Here is an 18,435-nt window from a genome sequence, read left to right as displayed (position 1 = left end):
ATATCTCTATTTGTTTTACTTTCAAGCGTCATCTGACATTTTAATTATTTCTGTCAGAACTTTGAGGATAGCGGTGTTGTTAAAATGTTCATGCTTACTAATCAAAATGTTTAAATAGTTTAAATAAAAGTGACAACGTTGACACGGGTTCGTAAGTGTGTGTCTGTTATGTGCAGATAAAGAAGTTTTTATGCCAGAGGTGAGAAACTTTACAAACCTGTCGTCCTGCAGTCCAGCAGCCGGACCCCCAACCAGCCCAAGGCGGAGGGGGGCTCAGATGGTGGCCATGCGGGGCGAGCAGCTGGGCGTGGTGACCAACTGGCCCCCGTCTCTGGAGGCGGCCCTGCAGAGGTGGGGCACCATCTCTCCAAAGGCCCCCTGTCTCACCACCATGGACACTAACGGCAAGCCGCTCTACGTGCTCACCTATGGTAAGAAGCCGCTCTACGTGCTCACCTATGGTAAGAAGCCGCTCTACGTGCTCACCTACGGTAAGAAGCCGCTCTACGTGCTCCATCCTACTGGTAAGAAGCCAGCTATCTTACGTGCTCTAAGACGTGCTCACCTACGGTAAGAAAGCCGCTCTACGTGCTCGCCTACGGTAATAAGCCGCTCTACGTGCTCACCTACGGTAAGAAGCCGCTCTACGTGCTCATCTATGGTAAGAAACCGCTCTACGTGCTCACCTACGGTAAGAAGCCGCTCTACGTGCTCGCCTACGGTAATAAGCCGCTCTACGTGTTCACCTACGGTAAGAAGCCGCTCTACGTGCTCACCTACGGTAAGAAACCGTTCTACGTGCTCACCTACGGTAAGAAGCTTCTCTATGTGCTCACCTAGGGTTAGAAGCCGCTCTACGTGCTCACCTGCGGTAAGAAGCTTCTCTATGTGCTCACCTAGGATAAGAAGCCGCTCTACGTGCTCACCTAGGGTAAGAAGCCACTCTACGTGCTCACCTGCGGTACGAAGCTGCTCTACGTGCTCACCTGCGGTACGAAGCCGCCTCTACGTGTTCACCTACGGTTAGAAGCCGCTCTACGTGCTCACCTAGGGTAAGAAGCTTCGCTACGTGCTCACCTGGGGTAAGAAGTCGCTCTACGTGCTCACCTGGGGTAAGAAGTCGCTCTACGTGCTCACCTACGGTGAGAAGCTTCACGCTGGTGCAACAAATGTTTACGGGATAGAAGAGAAACACTTTCAGCTCTACCGTCACACGTTTTCATTTATTCTGTCCAGTTTTAGTTTATTTCATTTAAACTCCCTGATTGTGACCGTAGGACCAACAGATTTCAGGAGCAACTGAAGGAAGAAATGTCAGCATTTATATTCAAAGCGAAGAACTTCCCAAATGTCGAACAGCTAAACACCGACAGCCATACAAGAACTAAATAAAATACTGAACCAGACATTTGATGCCAGTTTTCAAAAATTGGCATCAAATGTCCTCAGTGAGTTTTTCCTGCATCTCTAACTGATGAATAAACTGGGGCTGTGATCTGTGACCAACATGTAACCCAAATCCTCTTCCCCAAAAGTCAAAGAAATCTTGCAGTAACTTTTAAAAGCACTGGATGCATCCTGGAAAGTTCTGACCGCCCACATGACCTCAAATCATCAAAGTCGTAACGTACCGATCGACGCTAAAAACATTGTTTTGCAGTTTATGAATGCAGAAGGCTTTTTTCTCTGCTTCCTGTTTCTCAGCACATATGGTCGCTCTCACAAGCTGATTAACTGAAGCACCAAACAATGTTTAACTCCGCTGTGTGAGCATAATTCCACTAATGGCAGCCAGACAGAGCGTTAAGCACGTTAGCAAAGTGTGAAAAGATGCTTTCAAGTTTTCAGTTTGTTTTATTTATCCCAAATGCCTTTAAGTTTTAGAATATGCTTTTAAATTAATAATATTTTAGGAATATATTCTGAATGATTTACAAGTTACAGAAACAGCCAGAAGTGAGAAGACAAACACACAGCATGTTAACGCAGGAGATGATCGTCCCATTACGTCCTGATGGTGTGAAGCTGCTTCTCTTAGGTCTTCATGAACACAACACACACACACACACACACACCACAGGCAATGAACACAAAGTGTCCCAGAATGAAACACCGCCACGTAAAAGTCTGTGTTCCTTTTGTGCGTGTGAATAAGGTAACGCTATGAGCAGCTACATGTGAGTATCAAGAATATAAATGATTGATTGTGCAGAAGTGAAGAATTGATCATTCAGCAAGTTGATTATCACAAGTCAAAGGTTCATCTGCTGCTTTCCCACAAAGCGTCCAGCTGTGTTTCACAGTTTCCATCATCCAGCTGGAGCTGCAGTGTTTTCATCATGTTGTTGGAGGATTAGAGTTTTGGATTTGCTGTTTTATGAACCTGTGTCTGCAGTTCTGAGGATTTTCTTGTGTTATTAAGGAATGTAGGAAAGAAAAAGGGAAGTATGGAAACAGGAAATGAGAAGTTAAGGAAAGAATGAAGGAAAATAATGGAAAGAATTTAAATAAAAAAGGGAGTGAAGCGTAATATTATGCAATATTATAAATTAAGATAAAACTTTATGGATCCCTGGAACAAGTTGCTCAGCAGATAAATAAATAATAAAGCAGATAAAGTATAAAAAGTAATTCAAATGATCTCCATATACAGTAATAGAACATGATATAATAATTACGGTGCATAATGAGTACTTTCACTTTTTGTACTTTTGTAATTTTACTTAAGTATGAATTTGAGCAAATACATTTGTTTTATTTGAGTATTTCTACACTGTAGTATTAATACTTTAACTTAAGTAAACAATCTGAATACTTCACTTAGTTTGACAGGAAACGTTTTGTGAAAGGTGCATCAGACCTGAGCTTTTCAAAATAAAAGGGTGTCAAGTTATTACCTTCCAGAAGTTCCTCAAAGTCGTCGACAAAGAACTCTCTTAGCGGCGGCCGTTTGGGTCGTTTCAGAGTGTTGACGAGCTGCTGGATTTTGGCTGAAACTCTGCTGCTCACTGGAACACCTGCGCGCACACACACACACACACACACACACACACACACACACACACACACACACACACACACTCCTAGATTAAACTCCTAATTGTGCTTTCACAGGTGCACGTGTTGAAGCTGAGCGATGTCCTGATTGCTTCTCTGTGACAAACATCCACAAGTTTTAAATCTACATTAAAATGTCACATTTCTCCTCAAATGAGCAATTAACAGAGCTGCTGCTGAAAATAACACTCTGATGGTGAAGGCGTGAAGACAGCGTACGAGATGAGAGACAAATTGCTCTTTCATTAAAGATGACTTTACAGCGGAGGGAAGTCTGAGATCTGGATTCAAAGACGTCACGTTTGCAAAATGTGCATGAAGTCAGTTCTGTAGCTCCGTGTGGAGACGAGGAGTTTAAGTCTCTGCACGTTACATGCAGGAGTTTATTATTACATAGTAAACAAACATTAAAAGATTTTCAACTTCTGTGGACATGTCTCAAATAATCTTCCCCTCCCGTCTGCATTGATTTAATCAGCAATATCGCTCTACTTCTAAAATCCTGAACAACAAACATCCCAATAATCTCCCGTCTGTGAACTCTGGCGCCTGAAGCTGCGTCCATCACAGTGTCTGATGAATAACTCCGTCTGCTGCAGCTTCATGTGCCTTCATGCAAGAACGATGAACTATGAAGCAGCAAACTGACGTCCTCCGTTATCTCTGAAGAGTCAGAGACATGTTCACGGAGACGAGGATGGATCTGATTGTATTCAGACGTTAATGGATCCTGAAAACACCTGAGGAGTCTCATTACAAAAGAGAACATGGAGCTTGTGATGTGTTTCTTTCCCTTCATAAGAGATATACAAGATATTATAAATAAAGATTAAGAAAATATGCTAACTTAATATGCTAACTCTTTTGGCCCAGAATGTTTTTTTGGAAAGACGGACAACCCGAAAACAAAATATAAAAACTATAAATATGAATACACACTGGACGCAGATGGTTAAACTCATTACAAGCACGTTGTTAAAGACGATTTCTTTTGAAAACTTTACTTTTTAGAAGTTTATTTTACCCAAAAAATTGCAAACAAACTCAGTTCACGTAAGAAAACATGAATACCAGCTGGAGGTCCGTCTCCTCTAAAAGCCCCGCTGTGACTCTTTCTCCAGTCAGACTGTAAATGTGAAGCTTTCATGTTCAGATGGAAACACCAACATGTGGACGAGCTGCTGAATCCTGATCACATGTCGGTCCTGAAGCTGCTGCACACACAGCTGGTCCACACGACGCTCATACATGAGAACTCCAAACACTCAGCGCAGGTCAGTCAGGGAAATAAGAAACTTATTCTTATTATTATTACTTCAAATGAAAACCTTTAAAAGCTCATTAAAGTAATGAACATTTAATCACTAACTGTCATCCAATAATAATATTTATTATTCTGCATAAATAAGAACTTTTATTTTGTGTTCTCTAAGTATATTTTGATGCTGATAATTGTTTGAATGCAGGACTTTGACTTGGATATTTATACTCTAGAGTATTGGATAAGTTACTTCTTCCACTGTTCATACTTTTAGTGTTTACAACATAGTGCATTAAAATGTGCACATATTAGTATTTGTCGTGCAAAGATGTCTGACTTTATGATGCACTACACTCAGATCCATATGTCTTGATGAAACATATGTAAATATTGTCTCCATTTAATGAGTGAACTTAAGTTTCAAGGCTTGAAAAAGATCGTACAGGAAGAAAGTACTTTGTTCTTCCACTTCGAAAGTCTTCGTATCCCCGACCCTGACTCACCGTCTCCGGTCTCCATCAGCTCGGCGTTGCCGTACTTGGGCGTCTGTCTCTGGGCGGCGGTGCCGGCGCCCGGGGCCCTCTCCACCTGGATACCGTCGACGGTGTTGTTGGTGTAGCCGGTGACATCTGGAGGGGCAGAGTGGTTCTCTGGGACGGGAGAAAACGGGACGAGGTAAGGAAGGCCCAGTTAGTTCCCCCAAACATAAAACATCTTGAACTCTTACACGTCAGAGTGCAGGTAGGTAACGCTGGGTTTTAGGTTGCTTCCCCGCTCGTATGTCGGTGTTACATTAAGATTGTGTTTCTGGTGCGCCTGATGTTTCTAAGCTCCCACCGAGCCGAGACATTCTTCACATCTACGCCTTTCAGGAGACTCAGCTGCTGCTCCACAACATCAAACGGTGTTTACTGTTGTGCCCAAAAGGGACGCTTTACTTTGAGCGGTCGGAGCAGGAAATGATGCAGGGAGACAGACGTGTGTCTGTGCAGACGTCCCTTTGCGTCCAGTCTGAGTTCTCCATCACTTCCATTTAAATAGAACATGTTTGCATGGAAAGATTGATCTGGTATTCTCAGGTTTAAGGTTCTCTATCGTCAAGTGTTGGGCCTTTGAGACATTTGGGAAACTCTAACTAACTGATTGGTGGTCAGAGGTCAGGTTCAGATACAGAACAACCTCAGAGCTCATGAGGATGGAACATGTGAGGTTTTATTTCCCATGAGGACAGGAAGTGGTGTGGAGATGATGTGCTTGGAATACAAGTCATGCAAACCATGTTGCTACGATACTGTAGGTTTCAAATGGATCTCGCCTTCTTCAGTTTTAAATAAGTTGCACGATTTCTAGAAGTATATAGTACTCATCCAATAATGGTTGCTCCAAGAGCTCGACATTTGTCTTCTCTTTAACATGGTAACACGATTCAGATTTAAACACAGCGTTAGTTTAGTGCTTACTTCAGAAGAGTTGTTTGAAATCATCAGGTTTCATGCATGATAATCAACTAAAGAAAGAAAATGAATGAACGAGAAGTAGAAGCATGAAGCAAAATGAGTGCAAAGTATTTACGACAAAGATAAAACCAATTTACTGAAGTTTGGAAAAAGTTGACATTTCAGAAATGCAAATTTTTCATTTGACTGCTTTGGAAAACAAGCGTGGAGGGTGCGCCTCTTTGCTTTATGCTACTTCTAAAACCTCCGAGATAAGGACACTGAGAGAGGCCCCCCCGCTCCCTGGTTTCCTCTCTGCCCCCCTCGGGGAGCTCCACTGCTAAAGTCAAGGACCAGAAGATAAAGGGGATCAAGCTACTTGAGCCCACCACGCTTCACAGCATGACGCCTCCCGCAGCGAAAGGCAGCAGAGCAAGTTACACTTGAATGCTTTTATTTTGAAGGGCTGCTTATGTATACAAAGAAAGCACTTAGTCTTAAGGCTGTCATTGAATAACTAATGAGGATTTCTATTTAAAACCTTTTTCAAATGCGGCTAGAAGACGTTTTTGACATTTTAAAATGAAATAATTAATTTCATTCGTACTGTCGGCATGCAGTTCATGTTCTCATCCAATTACAACCTTCAGAGGTGTTTCCAGTTTTTTGTCTTAGAAAATTAGACACCTCTAAATATAATGCAGTCCAGACACGAACAACCTAAATGCTTAAACAATTAAATCTAGAATAGCACTAAAGGACTTCCGCCAATGGAGCCTTCACATGCTCCTCATTAGGTCCCATTTCCAGAGTTGGGAAGTCGTTCTTGTGGAAACAACATCGACGCTACAAAAAGATGTGTCATGTTATTGCTCAGAGCGTTTAAAAAACATGTTGATATCTGTTTCCAAGTCTCCAACTTCAGGGAGTGTTGACGAACATTTTCCAAGTCGGGAACACATCTTTCCGTAAATATTCCAACACCACATGAAAGCAGCACAAACGCCACATTTCGCAATGTTAGTTAAAGGTAAACAAAATGTGAGAATCCCCCGCCGGGACTTGAATCTGCTTCAAAACCCAATGGTTCTCTTCCTCAAAACCAAGTTTCATGAAAACCGGGCCAGTAGTTTCCCCCGTAATTCTGCTAAACCAATACGAAAACTTGACCTCCTTGGCGGTAACAATGAACACCTCCAAACCCATTAACCTGCTGCTCTAACAGCTTCCACTCTTCTGGTTTAGGTCTTTCTGAGAGATGCTTGGAACTGGGCTGTCGTGTGTTCCCGTGCAGACAGCATCAGTGAAGTCCAACACTGATGATGGGTGATAAGTTCTGACTCAGTCAGTGCTGGATGGGTTGAGGACAGAACTCTGTGCAGGCCAGGAAAGTTCTTCCACACCAAACTGGGAAAACCATTTTTCATGTTGTAAAAACACGAGGCTTCCCTAAAGTTTGGCCACAAAGATGGAAGATTGTATTTATATTATTGTAATAAGATTCCACTTCATTGATACTGACGGGCCCAAACCACGAGAAACAGTCCAGACCAAAAGTACCAACAAGGATCAGGAATGTCCACATACTTACGGCCGTATCATGTGTTGTTAAGACGTACTGTATTTGCCTGCTAGTAATACTCTTTACATGTACTTTGTACTCGTACAAACACACTGAACTGAATGAAACATGTTCAGTATTCAAAGAAACAAAACCCCCAAACTGCCAACGACAGAACAAAGCTGTGTTTGTGCTCTGATGTCTCCTGCTTACTTAATATTTCATCATTGCTTGCTCTCTCTGGGAGAAATATATACATATACACCATACTTCCTTTGTGCTATGTATTGAGTTATTAATTCAACATTTTAAGCCTGATTCACATGATGGAAAAACTACTTTAAATTCTACTGGACTGAAGCTGGTTGTATCGTCTGTTTTGATGCTCTGTGGCTTCTTTTCCTGAGTTTGTATCTGCATTTGATTGGTCTACAGCTCTATAACTCAGTCTACTACAATGCCAAATGCAACATGCTAAAGTTTTGTTCCCTTATAGTCACGTCACTGCCCTTCATTCATACCAATAACGCTGACTAAGACTGAACTGAATGTGATGGGAAAGGAAGAGAAAGTAAATAAATATATTTTGTGAAGTGGATGAAGAAACAAGGAGAGAGGGATGATTCCCAGCAAAGCACTGAGCCAAAGCCAGAGAGACCAAACAGAATTCTTTATCCAGACATTGACTGAATATCAATACTGCAGCACACAGCACAGGCATGCTAATTACTGTAGCACGTACTACGTCCTGTCTCTGCGACTTCTGGGCTGTCTGCTTGAGCTAGACATGAAGTTGCGTATTGTTCATCTTTTTTGGGAATGTGTGTGTGTGTGTGTGTGTGTGTTCATGCAAGAGTATCCAGTGACTTCATCAGAATGTATTTATGAGGATGTTTGACGGGGAGGAGGAGGAGGATGATGAATGCTTCCTTTGCTGCTTGAATACCAATCAGTCTGGCTGATGGAGCTGATTCAGGGACACTTTTCTCTCCCCCGCATGTGTCAAGGAGGGTTTAACGGGAGCTTGATGGTTAAGGATAAGGTTGCATGTTCAAATGTTTACATCACCTGAAATAAACTCCCTACAGCTCGTACCTGTGGCTCCATCGGTGCTACAATTGGGGATCCACGTCGTTCCACGCATTCACATATACCGGTCAACGCCATTTGTCTTTATATTCCTTTAAAGATGCATTATATTCACGTTGGTATCGGCCGTATCTTTTTCTTCTTCTTCTTCTCTGCAAACAAGCTCAAGACTGGAGTGTGGAACCACACAGCAGCATGCCCAGTTGGCACACTTGCTAAGCTAAAGTCACAAATGTTGATGCGATGGATGACCTCATTTGCGTCACGAGGAACGTTGCAAACCCTTTCAGACACGCGGAGGCAAAAAGTATAAATGGGCTTTTATCGAGATTGCCCGATTGGTACAACTCTCAACAGAGATGAGAAGGAAGTGAGATCGCTCACTTCTTTCAGCCTCAGCTCTAAGTTGCTAGATTTACAAGCCCGACTCGGCATTTTCCTTGTCATGGGTAAGCCTTATTGTCGAGCCCTGAGACGTGCCTTGCATCGCCTTTAAATCAGACTTCATCCAAACTGCACTTGAAGAGAATGAAGTCAGGATTTATGAAACTACAAGTTAAAAACATTTCCTGTAGGAAGAAAACCTTCAATCACTTCAGCATGTCATTCCTGATGAAGCATCCAGGAAGCTGCTGAAGTGTTATTCCTCAGAGACCGCGGAGTATTCCCCTGACATGTACAAAGCACTGACAGACAGGGAGGCTAATCTGCACTGCGATCCCAACGGGCCACATCCACACTGCAGTCTTAATTACATTGACTATGGGAACGCTTCCAGAGCCTGTTAATGGATGCAGGGTATATTTTCTTGTGGCAGTGACGAATGGCTGATTAAAAAGGTCGAGCATTCAGCCTTTTCTTTAACTGTATGCTCGTTGTTTGCCCCAGAGTGGATCGCTTTGTACTCTCAAGCAATCTGTGAGAAACAAATGGAGCCACTTCAGTAAATGAGAACGTCAGCGGCAGCGTGTTCACATGCCAAGCAGCGAGTCGGCGGATGGAGTCTTCAGGTTGGACCTCTCATGCACGCTGAGTCCGCATTAGTCAAGTCTTCACGTCTGGCTTTAAGTGAGGATCTTTCTCACATTCTGTTTGATGCAGTGTTTGTGATTCCAGGTAGCAGATTTGAAGAATGCTGCATTAAACTAAAGAGCGGACGCAGGCAGGCGGCCTACATTCCTCCACCATCTGCTTTCTGGCTTCGATGAAAAGCCGTTTTTGAAAGCAGATTGCCTCTGGCTGAGCAAACAAGTAAAAAACATGCTGCATAATTAGCCAAATCAATAAGCAACAGCAAACTGAGTAACCTTGAAAAGAGGAACGACTCATACAAGCTGCTATCTCGCCCCCTTTAAAAGCATTGTTGATTCTCCTCATCAACAATTCTCACTCTGCAGAGCCGTAAACACTTTGTGTGGTTTAATCCACACGAGCACAACATGTTCATGCGTCAACGCTCAATGCTATTCCCAGTGAGTTTAGCATTGAAGTGTTTTCTTCTGCACTTTCACAACATGGCGAAGCACAAATCTAATTATCGGGGAACAACCAACGTGGGGAACAACTCCAACAACAAGCATATGACAGAGGACACTGGGGGGGGACTATGAGAGGGATGGCAGGAGAACGATCCTGCTTCTTCTCTCTACCAGTCATGCTCCGATCTCAACTTACCGGAGCGCCATGGCCCAGAGTTTCCATTCTCTACCCTCCTCCTCCGCAAGGAGAGGTGTGTTAACAGGCCTGCATGTGAGGAACAAGAAGGGAGGGAATCTTGAGGTGGTGTCAAGTTGCGTGTCAGTCAGGAGCCTTTTGTCTTCTCACACTTACCACAGCGTTATTTATCCTCGTAGCAACACATTATATAATAACATCTGCATGTTGTGATAACATCTGCACGTTGTAATAATATCTGCACGTTGTAATAACATCTGCACGTTGTAATTGCACGTTGTAATAACATCTGCATGTTGTAATAACATCTGCATGTTGTAATAACATCTGCACGGTGTGATAACATCTGCACGTTGTGATAACATCAGCACGTTGTGATAACATCTGCACGTTGTAATAACACCAGCATGTTGTAATAACACCAGCATGTTGTAATAACACCAGCATGTTGTAATAACATCAGCACGTTGTAATAACATCAGCACGTTGTAATAACATCTGCACGTTGTAATAACATCTGCATGTTGTAATAACATCAGCATGTTGTAATAACATCTGCACGTTGTAATAACATCTGCACGTTGTAATAACATCTGCACGTTGTGATAACATCTGCACGTTGTAATAACACCAGCATGTTGTAATAACACCAGCATGTTGTAATAACATCTGCACTTTGTAATAACATTGCACGTTGTAATAACATGCACGTTGTAATAACACCAGCATGTTGTAATAACACCAGCATGTTGTAATAACATCTGCACGTTGTAATAACATCTGCACGTTGTAATAACATCAGCACGTTGTAATAACATCTGCACTTTGTAATAACACCTGCATGTTGTAATAACATCTGCACGTTGTAATAACATCTGCACGTTGTAATAACATCAGCACGTTGTAATAACATCTGCACTTTGTAATAACACCTGCATGTTGTAATAACATCTGCACTTTGTAATAACACCTGCACGTTGTAATAACATCTGCACGTTGTAATAACATCTGCACTTTGTAATAACACCTGCATGTTGTAATAACATCTGCACTTTGTAATAACACCTGCACGTTGTAATAACATCTGCACGTTGTAATAACATCAGCACGTTGTAATAACATCTGCACTTTGTAATAACACCTGCATGTTGTAATAACATCTGCACTTTGTAATAACATCTGCACGTTGTAATAACACCAGCATGTTGTAATAACATCTGCACTTTGTAATAACTTCTGCACGTTCTAATAACATCTGCACGTTGTAATAACATCTGCACGTTGTATTATTACCAATTATAACCAATTATTGGATTGGTTATTAAAGTTGCATACATGCATTATGTAATAACAAACCAAATATATACTGTAAAGATAGCTATATGTGAAAAGACAATCAATAATCAATGAATTAAACATAAATAAACGTAGAATCTGTGTTCAAGGACAGGTGCTTGAGATTTAAAGGATCCTCGTACGTCTCTGAATGTTTTCAACAATGACATAGAAGCAGAAACAAGCACTGAGCGCTGTTATCTGAAACAAAAGAGCCGGTGACACAAACACAGCGAGCTCTACTGAACCTAAGCTCAGAAGTCAACCACAACACAAAGATCGTCTGCAGGAGAAAGCAGCGACGACAGACTGAAGAGAGGGAGCCACGAGATATCTGCTCTGATAAGAGCGGGAGGAAGAGGAGGCTGTATGGAAAACGATCTCTTCCACACACACACACACTCCTGTTGCTTGCTTTGGCCTTGAAGAGCTGTAACTCACACGTGCGCACAACGCCGAGGCTTTTGTGATGTAACGGACATTTGTAACTGAAGCTATGAAACATCTATAAACACAACTATAAAGAGGAACCTGAACTAAACACTGAATGAATTCCAAAATCAGACAAATTCTGCTTTTTCTAGAGTCTAATTCGAGCTTCATGTTACTCCGATAAACAGATATAATCAGGGTTTTATGACTAAAAGTAAATCTGGAATCATCCATCATCACTGGGTGAGTGTGTGTGTGTGTGTGTGTGTGTGTGTGTGTGTGTGTGTGTGTGTGTGTGTGTGTGTGTGTGTGTGTGTGTGTACGATTAAGCTGGTATTGCTCCCAAACAGGAAGGTGAGTCACAGTGTTTTACATATATGACACACATTCATGGTGAGACGCAGTTGAAACCTCAGAAAGATCTTTGAACTCATAATCACTCTTGCAGAGGAGCGGTGTCTTATCGTCAGCTCCTTTGCCAATTATGAAGTAACAATAATTGAAAGTGTTATTTTCAAGCGGGATCACTTGTGCATTCCAAGATGCAGAGAAGTGAATGAAAGACACTTTTAACTTTTCACCGCTACAATAAAAAGTGTTCTTCCCGTGTCTTCACGATCTTGCCATTCAGCAGAGGATTACATGCTTTCAGCCGCTGCTCCTTTGCAAAACATCTTTCAGACTTTGCTCATTTGAGACGGCAGGGAACGGTGACACAGGAAATCAGTGGAAACAAACAAAGTGAGCCAACAGCGATGCACAGAAGCTCTGAAGCTGGCAGGGTGGAGCTGGCAGGGGGCTCTCCCTGCATCATCTACAGAGCTGGGTACCAACAGCGCCAGCGTGAAAACAATTTAGCATTTAGTCACGAAGCTACCTCAGAAAACAGCGGGAGAAGGAACTAACAGGATTGTGAGACAGCAGCAGCACAAGTTTCACTTTCACTCTGCCCTTTGAGATGTGCAGGGAAGTCTTCACAATCTGCGTTGTCTCTGTGAGTCCTCCGGGCTGCAGCTTAAAACAAGCTGTAATATATGAACTGCACACATTACCTTGCAGCATTAAATGTCCCGATATGTTTATTATCGTAACCTGTTTTTCCAGCAGGTTAGTGAAAAAGGTATTATTGTTATTATGAATAAGATCCGATACAGATAGCGGGATCAGAAACGACTCGTATACAGCCGAAGACGCCGGATCACCGGCTGCGTCCGAAATAGATGATGGAAGAAGCTGATGGCTAGGGAGCCATCTCGCTTCGTTCTGCAGGTGGAGAACGAGTGTAACGTTAACCAGAGCAAACTGAATGTAACAAAACAGCCGTTCAAAAATACTAATATGATATATTTACTTCTTATCGCTCTGGTATTGTATTGGTACTTGTATCGGGAAGGAACAAATAGTATCGGAGCGTCTCCATAACACACACACACACACACACACACACACACACACACACACACACACACACACACACACACACACACACACAGCTAACTTTACCTACGACTAAAGAAACTCAAGGAGAAGTTTCTTCATTTAAAAAATTTTTTTTGTGTAAAATGATCTTAAAATAAATGCAATTTCTATAACTTACTGTATTAAGTAACAACCATAAAATGCTCCAGAGCTGCTGAATATAAAAATCTTTCTGTTCATCCATTTGATCCTGTTTGATTCTACACGATGGGCTACAAACTGAAAACAAAGCACACGACTTGTACTCGCAGATTTACAATCAGCAGGAACATCTGCACACCTTTAACATAAAACCAAATATGACTTGATTAAATCTGTGAGGGATTTCTAGAAAACTTTGGTTTAGTTGTCTGTGTTCTTTGTTAAAGATTGAGGACATTTCAACAGATCGTTAACTGAGGGTTAACGAGGTCTATCTGACACATTGGACACATGTGAGGTCTGTGTCTCAAACGTCTTTAAAGTGAACAGGGTCTATCTGCATCACTCATTTATACAGATTCTGTATATATTTGCTGAGTCAGTGAGATCTACAAAGGTCTATCTCCACATGTTCAAGCATCATGTTAGTATCACAAAGGTCTCTCTGCTGACGACCAATAGCAGGGCGGGAAATTAATCACGTGATCATTTTAAGCACAGGAAGAACTTATTTAGAACGTTTTGCTGCCAACTGTTTTATATGTAATCTAGTAAATAGTAGTTCAAGTTAAGATCATCAGTAGTTCAAGTTAAGATCATTAGTAGTTCAAGTTAAGATCATTAGTGATTCAAGTTAAGATCATCAGTAGTTCAAGTTAAGATCATCAGTAGTTCAGGTTAAGATCATTAGTAGTTCAAGTTAAGATCGTTAGTAGTTCAAGTTAAGATCATCAGTAGTTCAAGTTAAGATCATTAGTAGTTCAAGTTAAGATCGTTAGTAGTTCAAGTTAAGATCATCAGTAGTTCAGGTTAAGATCATTAGTAGTTCAAGTTAAGATCGTTAGTAGTTCAAGTTAAGATCATTAGTAGTTCAAGTTAAGATAATCAGTAGTTCAAGTTAAGATCATTAGTAGTTCAAGTTAAGATCATCAGTAGTTCAAGTTAAGATCATCAGTAGTTCAAGTTAAGATCATCAGTAGTTCAAGTTAAGATCATTAGTAGTTCAAGTTAAGATCATCAGTAGTTCAAGTTAAGATCATCAGTAGTTCAAGTTAAGATCATCAGTAGTTCAAGTTAAGATCATTAGTAGTTCAAGTTAAGTTCATCAGTAGTTCAAGTTAAGATCATCAGTAGTTCAAGTTAAGATCATTAGTAGTTCAAGTTAAGATCTTTAGTAGTTCAAGTTAAGTTCATCAGTAGTTCAAGTTAAGATCATTAGTAGTTCAAGTTAAGTTCATCAGTAGTTCAAGTTAAGATCATCAGTAGTTCAAGTTAAGATCATTAGTAGTTCAAGTTAAGATCATCAGTAGTTCAAGTTAAGTTCATCAGTAGTTCAAGTTAAGATCATTAGTAGTTCAAGTTAAGATCATTAGTAGTTCAAGTTAAGATCATTAATAGTTCAAGTTAAGATCATCAGTAGTTCAAGTTAAGATCATTAGTAGTTCAAGTTAAGATCATTAGTAGTTCAAGTTAAGATCATTAGTAGTTCAAGTTAAGATCATCAGTAGTTCAAGTTAAGATCATCAGTAGTTCAAGTTAAGATCATCAGTAGTTCAAGTTAAGATCATTAGTAGTTCAAGTTAAGATCATTAGTAGTTCAAGTTAAGATCATCAGTAGTTCAAGTTAAGATCATCAGTAGTTCAAGTTAAGATCATCAGTAGTTCAAGTTAAGATCATCAGTAGTTCAAGTTAAGATCATCAGTAGTTCAAGTTAAGATCATTAGTAGTTCAATAAAAAGTCTTAAACATTCAGATTTATTAGCAAATATAATTTTCCCTTTTAAGTTTCCTGCCACGTGGAACTTGTGTAAACATCTTTAGAGCTTAAAATGAAGCTAAATTGCGGGGGAGGGGGGGGGGGGAATGTCAGAGAGACTTGGGACTCTGGTGTTCCAACAATAGAACCACAAAGGTCTATCTGCACAATGAGTTTAGTTTCTACCCATAATGCACTGAATTGGTCCAAACAGTGTTAACTTCACTACCTAGTGTGCAGCATGTGATGTGTCAACATGGGTTGGAGTTGGTTTTATAGTGTCCACGTTATGAACTGCTGAACTTTCAAATTTTCTCAAAACTCGTCAAAGTGCAGATAGACCTTGATAACCCTCGGTTGACGAGATGTCTAAGACTGTCTCGACTTTGTTGAGGACGTTTGAATTTGGCTAAGTTGTTGGGCAAGTTGTCTAGCGTTTGCTAAAAGTGTTTAGCTTTGTCTAAGGGTGTCCAGCCTTCGTAAAGAACCTCTTCGCAGTGTTGCCAACTCCTCAGTAAGGAAAGCAGCTATTGGCTGTCCTAAAAGTCGCTAAATGACGCCATCGCCTAATTTGCATAACATGCCATTTGCATGTAATTGTAATGGACGCTGTAGGAGAGAATATTATCGTGGGAGACAAAAAGCCAACACCCTAAATATGTTTAGAACTACAAATGAACTTTCTGCTGTTGATTCTTGTTTTTCTTTGCCATCAGAAATAGTCGCTAGATTTGTCGCTAGTTGCCCCAAAACAATCTGATGATTTGAAAGTCGCCAGATTTATCGAGAAAATCGCCAAGTTGGCAACACGGCTGTGTGGACGTCTGCGTAACTCCAACTAGTGTGTGGAACTGTGTGGAACGCTTCATCCAAGCGGACTACAGAACCTTTTATAAACAGTGCTATGTGTCCGCAGATGTCCAGGTACGAGTCCACTTGTAACCCAGGATTAAAGGGCGTCTGCATTTTGCTGAATATGAGTCTGGATTACGCAAAAGGTTTCCTGAGTTGGTTCAGGCTGTCTGTCCTTTCGCTACTGATGCCAGGATGTGGCTGACAAACTTCGCTTAAGTAATCTGGAGTTTGCTCAGGGTGTCTACATTTGCTTTAAGTTGGTGAAAGGTGTCTTTTGTTTGCTCTCTGTTCTTTACTGTTTCTATTTCACTAAAGGTGTCTGGACTTCTTCATTTAGACGTCCAGATTGTGGCTCCGTCCTAACCTCTTACCTGTTTTGTGGTGGTGGTGGTGGTGGTGATGGTGGTGGTGGCGGAGGTGGTGGTGGTGGGCGGAGATGTGGACGTGTTGGGCCAGGACGTCAGCCAGCCTGCCGCCGGCCGCCCCGCTCCCCCCGCTGCGTGTGGAGGAAGAGGAGGAGGAGGCCGTGGAGGAGGTGGTGGTGGTGGAGGAGGTGCCATGGATGGCCCGGTTTATCCAGTGCTCCATGCTGATGCTCCCCTCCCGGCCGCCTCCTCCGTCCTCTTCTTCGCCGTCTCCTCCCTCCTCTTCATTGCCGTCGCCCTGACCCTCGCCCTCTGAGCCTGAGGAGGTATCTGAGGAGGGAGACAGATGAGAGCGACGATGAACACATGAAACATCTCCACAATAAAGTGTAAAGTGTGATCTGAAAGATTAAACCAGAGCTGCAAAGACAAATCGATTAATTGTTAAGTATTGAATTAAACTACAGTATTTATATAATCAAGGGAAAAAGCTTCTTAAATGTTAATATGTTTTTAAAATATACATTACTATTTTATATTCTATTATTTTTCTGACATTTTATAGACCAAACAACTAATAGATTAATAAAAACAATTAACCGATTATTCAACAATGAAAACAATCATTAGGTGCAAAACCATTGAAAAATAATTTATCCTTAAATATAAATCTGGTTTAATCCTGATATAATGAATAAACATTATATCTGCTTTATTCAAGCAGGACAGAAAGACAGGTTCCATTTATGTCGTAGTTTATTGTCTGGAGCCTGAGAAGGTTTCAGCTCCCATTGGATTTGAGTCATCGTAGGGCTGTGTGTGTGTGTGTGTGTGTGTGTGTGTGTGTGTGTGTGTGTGTGTGTACATGTGTGTGTGCGTTGTGCATGTGTCCATAATGTCTACAGCATTATGAGACTAATAGTGGTGATATGAATAACAACAGAAGCTGACCCAGTTCTCACACACACACACACACACACACACACACACACACACACACACACACACACACACACACACACACACACACACACACACACACACACACACACACACACACACACACTCAACTGGTTTTAATCATGGGAACCTTGTTGCCATGGGTCCAACCACAGAAGTTAGATTTTCTGTTATCTGCATTTAAAGAGTAATAAAAACTCCCCGTATCACCTGTTCAACCGTAAAGGTGGTTGTGGTGGTCGGAGGGTGTGGCTCAGGAACACTGCTCACTGCTTCCTCTATGCAGCCTTTGTATTCATGTACATTCACTCACTTTTAGATCCGTTTTTTTGCTCTCCACCAACTCCTGAGAGGGAAACTGTATCTGTCTAATGCTCCACTGTGTCTGCATCTGTGTTTGTGTACCTGTTGGTGCTGAACAGAATGAGTACAGCGGGTTTATCATCTTTTGCGTCTTGAAATTACACTAAAAAAACAATGAATTGAAATTACAAGAGTAAAATTACAGGCTGTGAAAACCAAAACAAGGAGCTGAAAGACGCTGAAACGTCCATGAAGACTCTTTGTGGGTTTGTTGGTACAAGTGAAACTTTTCCTCTTCTTCAGAATAAAAGAAAATGTATATCAAAGATTGTGTTGGGCTCACGGTTACATTTAAAAAGGTGACATTTCTTTGTTGATTACATCTGACATTTGCATTTTTTAAATGCCGTGGGAGTGGACGCGATCTGGACATGGTGACTACCCATGATGCTTTGCTGACATGCTTGATTGTCAAATCAAGTGCCTTGTTATCAGCAGGGCCCTGGGGAGGCGACCAGCGACAAACACAAACATGTTGAGGGAAATAAGACGCTGCCGGGGAACCAGGATGTCATGAACTAAACATCGAAAGAGAAAAGACGCAAAGCAGCTGAAACGTATTTATTAAGAAATTGAGAAAATGCAGCAGAGTCAGAGTCGCTTGTTATCTCTGCTCGATACGACATGCTGCTCGGCAACACGCGACTCTGCCGTCCTCGAATGAACCTCA

At 41.6% G+C, this 18,435-nt stretch overlaps 1 protein-coding gene across 1 annotated transcript in view; it reads right to left on the bottom strand.

Moving 5' to 3' along the window:
- Window positions 1-1,152: 1,152 nt before the first annotated feature.
- LOC115005986 (disco-interacting protein 2 homolog C-like) overlaps window positions 1,153-18,435 on the bottom strand; it is a 33,067-nt gene continuing 15,784 nt past the window's right edge. Inside the window, exons 5-8 of the mRNA XM_029427989.1 lie at window positions 16,449-16,772; window positions 4,822-4,968; window positions 2,898-3,017; window positions 1,153-1,157 (exon numbers count right to left, since the gene is read on the bottom strand). Of these exons, the coding sequence (XP_029283849.1) occupies window positions 1,153-1,157; window positions 2,898-3,017; window positions 4,822-4,968; window positions 16,449-16,772 (596 nt within the window). The remainder of the gene's footprint in view (window positions 1,158-2,897; window positions 3,018-4,821; window positions 4,969-16,448; window positions 16,773-18,435) is intronic.

Source organism: Cottoperca gobio, unplaced genomic scaffold (genome assembly GCF_900634415.1).
Source record: "Cottoperca gobio unplaced genomic scaffold, fCotGob3.1 fCotGob3_425arrow_ctg1, whole genome shotgun sequence".
NCBI classification, from domain to species: Eukaryota; Metazoa; Chordata; class Actinopteri; order Perciformes; family Bovichtidae; genus Cottoperca; species Cottoperca gobio.
Note: the sequence above shows the minus strand (reverse complement) of the source record. Positions and strands in the feature narration are given on the sequence as shown.